Consider the following 10724-nt stretch of genomic DNA (forward strand, 5'->3'; position numbering starts at 1 on the left):
CTCGGCAAAAAGGTGTTTGCAATATTGAAAAAGGGGTCGTGGTGTCGGTCGCCGCTTTTATTTCCCACAATGTCTTTATTTATTTGGCAACTTGAAATATTTCCAACATCTGCCAACTTTCAGTAGCAACGGGAAGGTGCCGTGCGCCAACGCCATATGTGGCCACCGCTCGTTGCGCCTCGACGACGTTCTCGGATGGGGTGATAGGATGTGAGCGCAATGTTCCCCCTGCCCCCCCCCCCCTCCACCGCCATCACGCCACTTGGGAATTTGTCTCTTTGTCTTTCTTTGTTTCCGTCACGCAAGATGACATGTAAATAAGCAAAGTGACGTTCTGCCTCTGTAAGATATTTCTGCTTCTGCGAAAAATAAAGACGGGACACGAGGAGGCGTGCAAGTGTGGGAACGCAAACGAGCAGCGTGTCAGACGCAAAATGCAATTTGAGAGCTGAAAAAAAAAAAAGAACCATTGATTTCAAACCACAATTCTTTACCCTCTTCCTTTAAAAAAAAAAAAAAATAATAATCACAAAATTGACATCAGTAGATAAATGGTTCATTGAAGAGTTGCAAGATTTGACGGGGAAGAAAGACGAGGCCTAAGACGAATGGATGAACGCTGCCGTTCATGGAATATCAACGTTCCCCTTTGGTAGAAGATGAAAACGGCTGGCCGCACGCACTCCCCAACATTGTTGGCTCAAGTGCTGCTTTGACAGCCAAATTGGGCACATGAGTGCAACCAGGGCCAAATGATGACGATGACGACGATGATGAGGGGGAAAAGAAAAGCTGCCGGCTTCTTCGTGTTGATGTTTGTGACGTCGTGAGGAGGTGATGGAGGGACACAGGGCGAGCTAGGCGACGCTTTGAAAAGTCGGCCCCCCCCTTCCTCCAGTCATCCCTTGTCACATGGCAGCGTGGCGAAAATGAGGCGCATGAGTCATCGCAGGCAGCACATTTGGTCTCCTTGACAACTGCAGTGAGGGTTCTTTGCCAGCTCCAGCACGTGGCCGGCCGGTCGGCCCCTCTTGCCTTTTAGGCTCTCCTCTCCCATGCAAGCATCGGGGCGCTCAGGCTCTTTTGAGGCGTGTTTTGCGCAAGCGGTGCACACTTGACTCGCTCGAAATCTTCTTCTGGACTTTTGCCTTTTCTTGATCATGTTCTTTGTTGTCCTCGTTTTTTCTTCCTCTTTCCCTTGTCCTTTTAATTTCCCCAAATAGATTTCGAAATGTTTGGGGCTCACACGCAGCTTTCGTCCTCGTCTACAGTCTGCGGGCCCCGTCGTCGGGAGAAATCGGGTAGCGGGCCTGGGTTGCGTCCGCCCCCGACGACGGAGGGGTAGGCCATGGGGGGGATGGTGTTGAGCGGAATGAGCTGCAGCGGCTTGTTGGCGGGCGTCGCGTAGCGGCAGCGCAGGTAGCGCAGGAAGGCGGCGCGGTACGTCTTGTTGAACAGCGTGTACACCAGCGGGTTGACGGCGGACGACAGGTAGCCCACCCACACAAAGACCTTGAGCAGGCCCGCCACCAGGGCGTCGTCGCAGGCCGGCGCCTCGCACGCCGCCGCCAGCACGTTGGTGATGAAGAAGGGGCACCACATGACCACAAAGAGGAAGAAGACCACGCCCAGCACCTTGGACGCCTTCTGCTCGTTGTTGATGGACTGCGCGGTCCGGCGCCCAAAGAGGGCGGCGCCGGCTTCCCGCCGCGTCAGCTTCTGGGAGGATAGCGAGGCCTGCGAGAAGAAGCCCAGCGTGACGGCGGCGGCAGCGGCGGCGCCCCACCTGGGCCGCCCCGAGCGCAGCGTGGCCTCGTCGCGCAGGGCCCGGACGGTCAGGAAGTAGGTGACCACCATAATGGTGAGCGGCACGAAGAAGGCCACGAAGGAGCCGGCCAGCACGAAGCCGTCGTCCGTCAGCAGGCAGCTGCCGTTCTTGAACACCTTGGACGGGTCGCGCAGTCCCAGAACCGGGACGGGCGTGGAGATGCCTGCGCACACCCAGTCAAAGTGGTTAGCCACAAGCCCAGCAGGGCAAAATTGCATGGACACTTTGGACCAAGTCATGCAGATTTGGGGGATTCAACATTTTGTCCACATCTGCTTCACTTTGTTTGGAAAGGAGCTATTGTCGCTTGAATTGGATTGCTACAAAGGCTGCGCACGCGCACACGCACGCATTCGCACACACACCAGTGTGAACAGTAACAATATTAGCGCTGGCGCGAGCAAGCGCGAAAGCAGCATGGCAAGTGTCTGCTCGGTTGCCGTGGCAACCGAGCCGACGCTAGCCATTAGCGGCTCTTGTGTCATTCAGTTGTTGCTGTTCGGCCAACAAAAGAAATTCTTGCCGATGATGACCCAATCCGTCATTCATACGTGGACGCGACGTGACCAAAGCGTATTCGGGAAGGAAAAAATAAAAAGCATCTGTGCGCACCAGACGCCCATTCAGCCAGCGCGCGCACGTGGCAACCGTACGGATGCGCGTGTCTCGGAGTTGCGCTAACAGATGTTATGCTAACACGTGTGCGACCGCAGATGGGTGTCCCGACCAACGCCTGGATGCGCGCTAGCACTCGCCGGCCGAGATGCTCCACACGGCCACGATCTTGACGCGGGCCTTGGTGCGCGAGTTGAAGCGGCTGTGGTGGATGGGCTTGCGGATGGCCACGTAGCGGTCCAGCGAGATGGCGCACAGGTGCATGATGGACGCCGTGGAGAACAGCACGTCCAGGTAGATCCACACGGGACACAGCTCTGACGGGAGAGGCCAGCCGTAATCTGAACGAGGCACACGGACAAATGGAGTGAGGGAGGACAAATGCTCGAGGACCGCACGACAAAGAAAGGACGCCTTCCCATTCCAACGCCCGAGTGAGTCGTTGAACGTTTTGGAGTCGGCGGAAAAGCGAGCGCCTCAAACGCGGCCAAACGCAGAAAGCCTTCGCCCGCCAGCTCGTCAACAGCCGTAACAACGTGCAAGAGATTGCGGCGTGCGTGTTGCCATGGCAGCACTTCAAGTGGGCCTTCACTTTATTGTTCAAATGATGAAACCGTTTGGCAAAGGATAGAAAACGGAAGGAATTGATCTGCGGTCATACTTTGTGATCGCAACAAGCAGACGCGGAAGGAAGCAAGGAAGGAAGGAAGGAAGGAAGGAAGGGCTCTTTCTGAACCGAAGGCCAGCGACCGTTGGCCCCATCAAAGTTGCCGAGAGTCACTCAGCAGGGGGCGAGTGACAGGCGACGCAACATTTACAATACTGAAGAGATGCCACAAGATGGCAGCAAAGGTAACGGCGTGACGAAAAGCTCAAGTTTGCCTCCGAAGATGGCTTTGGATCGGATGGTGGAGCTGGCAAACGTGTGATGCCACGCCACGCCACGCGAGCCACCAGAATGAGTCACCCAATGTCAGCTCACCGTAGAGGACGGTCACCATGGAGACCGGCATGACCAACACGCCCAAGAGCATGTCTGCCACAGCCAGAGACATCAAAAAGTAGTTGGTTGCGTTCTGGAGCTTCTTCTCCAAAGACACGGCCAGGATGACCAGGATGTTGCCCGTCACCGTGATGCCGATGGCCGCCAGGATCAGCAGCGCCGCCCAATTTTTGCCCGCCTCGTCCCGGCAGAAGCCGGGGTCGCCGGAGCCGTTCCCGACGTGAGGACAGCCGTCGCGGCTGGCGTCGCCCGTCCGGAACCCGTGCGGGGGCTCCGGGATCCGCCGGCTTTGAGAGATGAGCTCTGACACGTTGCCAGCGCCGCCAGCGCCGCCACCGCGCAGGCTCATGCTGTGGCCGGCCGCCCAGGCTCCGGGAAACGTGGCCGCGTTGGCCTCATGATGACTTTGTTCATGATGCCGGCCGGACGACTCACTGCTCGTTCCTAGTCTTCATCCTCGCCTGCTGTTCTCCTCCTTCCATCCAGATGCTTTCAGTTGGAGGTCTCCAAATGTACCTTTTGCCGCCTTTCTACCTCCACGTCTCCGGCACCCTCACCTGTAGCTCGGAGACTTTGCCAAACATGATCCACTAGAATCCCTCCAGAAGCTTGGGGTGGGAGATCGGAGAGAGCCGGAATGGATTTGCGCTTGTCCTTTCCTTCCCGTTGCTGCTGGCTTTGGCTCTCAAGTGGGCGCTCCCTCTCCTCCCCCATCTCCTCCTCCTCCTCCCTCCCTCGCTCTCTTTTACTCGGCGCAGCAGAGCGAGCGCTCTGGCTGCAGGTGCACAAAGCGGACATCCTCCAGGTGTAGTTAGCCAGCCTGACTTCCTTCATTCGTCCCAGTTGCTCTGTCCATCCATCCGTCCGTCCAACCATCCATCCGTCCGTCCGTCCGTCCGTCCATCCATCCATCCATCCATCCATCCATCCATCCATCCATCCATCCATCCATCCATCCATCCATCCATCCATTTGGCTCGTCACCGTCCTCCGTCCGTCCGTCTGTCCGTCCGACCCTCCCGTCTCATTTGGTCCGACACTTGGATCCAAAGAGGTGGAGTTAATGGCGAGGGGCGGCAAAGGTATCCTGCTTTTTGCTTTTCTCCACGTCCTTTGTGAAGTTCTTGACGTGCTCCCTAACTCCAGTCTTGAAGTGTCTTTGACTCCCCTTGTCTTAACGGTCTCATCTTAGTTCTTGACTTGGTGCTGGAAGTAGGCTCTTGATTGTTTTGTAAGGCTTTCATTCTTTGGTCCTTAACTTGACACACTTTGTTCTTGAGCGGTTCTCAAGTTTGACGTGCTTCTCTGTGTGTTTCGTCTCTTGTTGTCGCTCGCTCGGTCGGTCGGTCGGTCGGTCGGTCGGTCCTTCGAGGAGGTCGCCGCAAAAGGTCGCGCGGGCTGCTGCTGCTACTGCATATTATTGATTCTTATTGGGTTATCGGTGTTGCAAAGGTTACGTCAGGTTTCAACCTGTACTGCGTATTTATTACTCACAGTCTTTGGCCACCCCCTCCGACTTCCTCCAAATACCATCTGTCAATCAAACGCCCCAGGCGACTCCTGGGCGTGTGTCTGAGTGCGTGTTGCCATGGCAACGGCGATGCCGGCATCAGGCCTGCTGACCTGTCACACCCAAGTAGTAGGCAACGTGGCAACAATGTCATGAAATGCCAACGTGGTGAAGCAGCATGTGGTTCCTCGCCCGAGGTAGTTGTTGTTATTTTTTGAAATTGCATTCAGAGGTGCGTGAGAATCAGATCAAGACAAACTCTGACGGGATCCAACAGCTGATGAAAAAGTGCGCGTGGCAGATGCTGATGAGAGTCCATCCATATTTGTCCATGATTCTCCCTAAATCCATTCAAAACAAACGGAGAAGAGAAGAGGTCGCCTCGTTGAGCTCTGCTGCCATCTGCTGGCTGAGCAAAATTAGCCGCGCTGCGGCGCCGTTGTGACGTCGTCCAGAGGCACGCCAGCCCAGCAGCGCTTGGACTTGTGGACGAGTGATGTGCAGTCCAGTTCTTTTAAGTGAACTGAATCTTTAGAATCGGTTCGTAAGAATCGTTCACCGAAACGTTCGCTATACTTTCTTATTTATTTATTCATTTATTTATTTTTTACCTCGTGCAGTGTACCTATTGAAGTGTCCATGAGGTGCACCTAATAACAGGCCACTTCATTAGGGAAAAAGCTTAAGTGAAAGTGAAAAGTGCTACACCCACCCTCACCCCCACTTTCTGATTGGCTGGTTGATCTGTGACGTCACACGGACACTCCATTAGGTACACCGCCATTTTCAAGTGTACCTAATCACAGGCCACTTTATTAGGGAAATATCATGGTCAAAGATCACAGGTTTCAAGCTCCAGTCCTCGGGGCCGCGTTCCAACATGTTTTCCAAGTGACCCTCGTTAAGCGCACCTGCGTGAAAAGTTTTAGCTCCTTTCACGTTCTGCAGGAGCTAAAACTTTTCACGCAGGTGCACTTAACGAGGGAAGCACACGGACACTCCATTAGGTACACCACCATTTTCAAGTGTACCTAATAACAGGCCATTTTATTAGGGAAATATCATGGTCAAAGGTCACAGGTGTCAAGCTCTAATCCTCGGGGCCGCGTTCCAACATGTTTTCCAAGTGACCCTCGTTAAGCGCACCTGCGTGAAAACTTTTTGGTCACTTTCACGTTCCGCAGGAGCTAAAACTTTTCACGCAGGTGCGCTTAACGAGGGAATCACACGGACACTCCATTAGGTACACGCCATTTTCAAGTGTACCTAATAGCAGGCCACTTTATTAGGGAAATATCATGGTCAAAGGTCACAGGCGTCAAGCTCTAGTCCTCGGGGCCGCGTTCCAACATGTTTTCCAAGTGACCCTCGTTAAGCGCACCTGCGTGAAAACTTTTTGGTCACTTTCACGTTCCGCAGGAGCTAAAACTTTTCACGCAGGTGCGCTTAACGAGGGAATCACTCGGACACTCCATTAGGTACACCGCCATTTTCAAGTGTACCTAATAACAGGCCACTTTATTAGGGAAATATCATGGTCAAAGGTCACAGGTGTCAAGCTCTAGTCCTCGGGGCCGCGTTCCAACATGTTTTCCAAGTGACCCTCGTTAAGCGCACCTGCGTGAAAACTTTTTGGTCACTTTCACGTTCCGCAGGAGCTAAAACTTTTCACGCAGGTGCGCTTAACGAGGGAATCACTCGGACACTCCATTAGGTACACCGCCATTTTCAAGTGTACCTAATAACAGGCCACTTTATTAGGGAAATATCATGGTCAAAGGTCACAGGTGTCAAGCTCTAGTCCTCGGGGCCGCGTTCCAACATGTTTTCCAAGTGACCCTCGTTAAGCGCACCTGCGTGAAAACTTTTAGCTCCTTTCACGTTCCGCAGGAGCTGAAACTTTTCACGCAGGTGCGCTTAACGAGGGAATCACACGGACACTCCATTAGGTACACCGCCATTATCAAGTGTACCTAATAACAGGCCACTTTATTAGGGAAATGTCATGGTCAAAGGTCACAGGTGTCAAGCTCTAGTCCTCGGGGCCGCGTTCCAACATGTTTTCCAAGTGACCCTCGTTAAGCGCACCTGCGTGAAAAGTTTTTGGTCACTTTCACGTTCCGCAGGAGCTAAAACTTTTCACGCAGGTGCGCTTAACGAGGGAATCACATGGACACTCCATTAGGTACACCGCCATTTACAAGTGTACCTAATAACAGGCCACTTTATTAGGGAAATATCATGGTCAAAGGTCACAGGTGTCAAGCTCTAATCCTCGGGGCCGCGTTCCAACATGTTTTCCAAGTGACCCTCGTTAAGCGCACCTGCGTGAAAAGTTTTAGCTCCTGCAGAACGTGAAAATGAACAAATCTTTTCCCGCAGGTGTGTTTAACGAGGGTAACTTGGAGAACATATTGGAACGCGGCCCCTCGAGGACTGGAGGTCGACACCCCTGGTTTAAGTGAAAAGTGCCACACCCGCCCTCACCCCCACTTTCTGATTGGCTGTTTGATCTGTGACGTCATTCGGACACGCTATTAGGTTCGCGAAGATTCACGAGTGAGTGACAGACAGCGTTGCTGCTATGCCAGCCGACACACGTTATGCCGACATTGCTGTTTTAATTTTGTATTTGTTGGATTGTAGTTGATGGTGTTATTATACCGAATGTGTTTGTGTTTGAATAAAAGGTTGAAAAAAAATCCATTATGCTGACATTTGTTACTTTGGGGGACACCAACACATATTACACAACGTAAAACACATAAACATATTGTCATATAAAGCAGTTAACCAAATGTCAGATTTTTGTTTTCATGCCCAAAAAAATAAAAACAAGGAATAAAACACCAGACAAGTTTGAACATAAATGTTTATTAAAATAATAACAATCATAAAAGTACATTTCAAACCAGCAATCTAATGTGAAATTGCAGTCGATATTTTGGATAACAATATTTAGGCGTGTATATGCATACACGTTATTTAAAACCTACTATAAGTGTTATAAAATCAAGATGACCCAAAGAGAAGCATCCTCTCCCCGTTGTTGCATAACGGCGCACCCCTTCATGCAATAAAGTTAGGTGGAAAAAACGTGCATAAAAGAAGTGGTGTTTCAGTGAGTGGTTCTTTCTTGCTTTCCTTGGCAAATCGACATTCTGGCTTCCATAGTCCACGCCAGGAGGGAGACGACGCAACACCTTCACTGACTGATCCGTTGATGCACGGGGGGAAGGAAGGAAGGCAGTTGACCCATTGACTCGTTCGCGAACGGGAAAGTCACGATTCGTTCCCTCACTGATCCGGTCTCGCGATGATCTGGAAATACAAATCACTCACTCAGTGACTCTTTCACTCACAGTTGCGTTCAGTTGGTGAACGGGAAATGCAATTCGCGACTCGTTCGTGACGTCATTTTCTTCTTCGTTTTGTTTTACGGCGAGGTGGCACCAGTTCAATGCGCATTACCGACATCTACTGGTTGAAGTCATATGAACTGAAAAAAGAACGAATCACTTTAGGAAAAGATACGTTCCATTGAACGAATCGTTCACTCACGAGCCAACACTATTGTGGACTCTGGATAGGCCTGGCTGCCTGCCTTGCATGTTTGTAGCGACACAACCGAGGGGCCATTTCCAAGCAACGCGCGGCGTCTTCTCTCAAGGTACGTACCGTCCGGGCAGCTGTCCGTCCGCCCGCCATTGCTGCGAAATGAGAGGCAACGGAAAGAAGCTAACTATTTGGCGCTCATTCCCGGGAAGAAGCTAACTTTATTTTGCTTGATTTACGCGAACTTTATTGTCCGCTTTTCGTCGCTTTGCTGCGTCTGAGGCAGTGACAGGCACTCAACTGCTGTTCGGCGTACTCGACGCTCGCTCGGGCGCTGGCTGCATTCGCGACAGCATGAGCCGCTATTTTGGGGATCGGGTTCGCCACATGTTCAATAGATCTTGGCGTGACTTTGGTCCTTTTTGCCATTCTAACGTAACGAGGAAGAAAGCTCAAGGTTTGCTCAAGGTTTGCTCCAGGTGTCCCTTCTTCAAATCGCCCTACATTTGTCTGTCGGTTTGTTTCTTGTGCCACCTTAACGCAATGCTCGGTCCCACCATCAGATGGCGCTCACTCAGGTGTCCTCCAACAAGTGCGCAGGAGGTTTCCAGAAGGTCTTTGAACATGACAGGTGAGGGCGCAGCGTTTGTCGCCGACGCAACTGCAGGTCGTCATCTCGCTTTCGCTTTATGGCTCATCTTCTTCTCGTGGTGGTCGGCGCAGCGTGGAGCTCAAGTGCAAAATGAAGTTTGCCATCTTCCTGCCGCCCAAGGCGGAGACGCAGAAGTGTCCCGTCCTGTACTGGCTCTCAGGTGAGAACCGGAGCTCGCCTCGTTTGAATTAGAACCGGGCCAGCCAGGTGTACATCTCAGAGACATTTGTTTGCTTTTTGAGCCTCCTTACGGCGCTGGCGCTGTCTTCCAGGCCTGACGTGCACCGAGCAGAACTTCATCACCAAGGCGGGAAGTCAGCTGGCCGCGGCCGAGAACGGCATCATCGTGGTGGCGCCGGACACCAGCCCGCGTACGTGCTGTGCTGGTGATGTGTTGAGATGTCTTTGAAGCAAGCGGAGGCCGGCCGCCGGCCTTTGGACGTGTTCTTTGCTCAAGTTTAGCCGCACGTGGGTTCCAGGCGGCTGCGGCGTGGAGGGCGAGGACGACAGCTGGGATTTGGGAACCGGCGCCGGTTTCTACGTGGACGCCACCCAAGAGCCGTGGAAGAGCAACTACCGCATGTACTCCTACGTGACCCGGGAGGTACGGTGCCAGGCTTTTGAAACAAAAAGCGCCGTGGCTTTTCTCTTATTTTGACGGCGCCCACAGCTCCCCAAAGTGATCAACGACAAGTTCCCGGCCGACCCCGACAGGATGTCCATCAGCGGCCACTCCATGGGTGGCCACGGGGCGCTCATTTGTGCCCTCAAGAACCCCGGAAAGTACAAGGTACAGCTTGCTTGAGGAGGGCCGGACGGCCGGACGGCCATCTGCTCGGATGCCCAATGGGCTTTTTGGTGTTTGCCCAGGCGGTGTCAGCCTTCGCTCCCATCTGCAACCCCACGCAGTGCCCGTGGGGGCAGAAAGCATTCGCCGCTTACCTGGGCCCCCAGCGCGCCGCCTGGGAGGTACGTTTGCCGCCGAAGCGTTGAAGCCAAAGAGCGTCACGGCAACCTCTCTCTCTCTCTCCCCCCCAAGGCCTACGACGCCACGGTTCTGGCTGCGGGCTACTCGGGCCCGCCGCTCGACATCCTGCTGGACCAGGGCCGCGACGACCAGTTCCTGTCGGCCGGCCAGCTGCTGCCCGACAACTTGATCGCCGTCTGCTCTGACAAGAAGATCCCCGTGGTGTTCCGCCTGCAGCCTGTTAGTCGTAGCCAAATTCTTGCAAAATGCTGACGGTGCTCCTTTTAATGTTAAAAGGCTTCTTTTTTTTTTCCCCCCCCCGTCCTGTCCGCAGGGTTACGACCACAGCTACTTCTTCATCTACTCGTTCATCGGCGACCATATCAAGCATCACGCCAAGTTCCTCAATGCCTGAAGATGCCAACCCCCGCCACCTTTCGCTACATTTGCAATAAAAGTCCTTACTCAACTGCCTTTGTTGCTACTAGTTGTACTATGTTCATTTTGTTTTCACTTGTCAATTATTTCACTGGTTCTTTCATCACAAACAAGATATTTCGGGTGAATTACCTGACATGTTTGGGCTTGTACTTC

At 53.0% G+C, this 10724-nt stretch overlaps 2 protein-coding genes across 4 annotated transcripts; one reads left to right on the top strand and one right to left on the bottom strand.

Annotated features, from left to right (window-relative positions):
* Nucleotides 1-283: 283 nt before the first annotated feature.
* Nucleotides 284-8415, bottom strand: LOC119115478 (5-hydroxytryptamine receptor 2A-like). Of its 2 annotated transcripts, none has more exons than XM_037239993.1 (3): nucleotides 8258-8415; nucleotides 2584-2784; nucleotides 284-1991 (listed from the first exon to the last, which is right to left on the bottom strand). In XM_037239993.1, exons 2-3 carry the CDS (start codon nucleotides 2705-2707, stop codon nucleotides 1243-1245), a joined length of 873 nt encoding a protein of 290 aa, XP_037095888.1. In that variant the 5' UTR covers nucleotides 2708-2784; nucleotides 8258-8415; the 3' UTR covers nucleotides 284-1242. The 2 variants fall into 2 exon arrangements, with proteins under 2 accessions (XP_037095888.1, XP_037095887.1); XM_037239992.1 differs by lacking the exon at nucleotides 8258-8415 and adding an exon at nucleotides 3426-4140.
* A 94-nt stretch (nucleotides 8416-8509) lies between these two features.
* esd (esterase D/formylglutathione hydrolase) lies at nucleotides 8510-10604 on the top strand. 2 transcript variants are annotated; one of them, XM_037240001.1, is made up of 9 exons: nucleotides 8510-8626; nucleotides 9075-9142; nucleotides 9235-9323; nucleotides 9436-9534; nucleotides 9643-9767; nucleotides 9834-9953; nucleotides 10034-10132; nucleotides 10203-10370; nucleotides 10465-10604. In XM_037240001.1, the coding sequence occupies exons 2-9, from the start codon at nucleotides 9075-9077 to the stop codon at nucleotides 10543-10545; spliced, it is 849 nt and encodes a 282-aa protein (XP_037095896.1). In that variant the 5' UTR covers nucleotides 8510-8626; the 3' UTR covers nucleotides 10546-10604. The 2 variants fall into 2 exon arrangements, with proteins under 2 accessions (XP_037095896.1, XP_037095895.1); XM_037240000.1 differs by lacking the exon at nucleotides 8510-8626 and adding an exon at nucleotides 8854-8979.
* The last annotated feature ends 120 nt before the right edge of the window (nucleotides 10605-10724 follow it).

The sequence above is a fragment of the Syngnathus acus genome, chromosome 21, assembly GCF_901709675.1.
Source record: "Syngnathus acus chromosome 21, fSynAcu1.2, whole genome shotgun sequence".
In the NCBI taxonomy this organism is placed as follows: domain Eukaryota; kingdom Metazoa; phylum Chordata; class Actinopteri; order Syngnathiformes; family Syngnathidae; genus Syngnathus; species Syngnathus acus.

Coding starts and splice junctions, on each gene's coding strand:
- esd (XM_037240000.1), top strand. CDS start 8,866: ATGAGCCGCTATTTTGGGGATCGGGTTCGCCACATGTTCAATAGATCT. Junction 9,768..9,833: donor ACTCCTACGTGACCCGGGAG/GTACGGTGCCAG, acceptor CGGCGCCCACAG/CTCCCCAAAGTGATCAACGA. Junction 9,954..10,033: donor AGAACCCCGGAAAGTACAAG/GTACAGCTTGCT, acceptor GTGTTTGCCCAG/GCGGTGTCAGCCTTCGCTCC.
- LOC119115478 (XM_037239992.1), bottom strand. CDS start 3,795: ATGAGCCTGCGCGGTGGCGGCGCTGGCGGCGCTGGCAACGTGTCAGAG. Junction 2,785..3,425: donor CATGGTGACCGTCCTCTACG/GTGAGCTGACAT, acceptor TGCCTCGTTCAG/ATTACGGCTGGCCTCTCCCG. Junction 1,992..2,583: donor CGTGTGGAGCATCTCGGCCG/GCGAGTGCTAGC, acceptor GGGTGTGCGCAG/GCATCTCCACGCCCGTCCCG.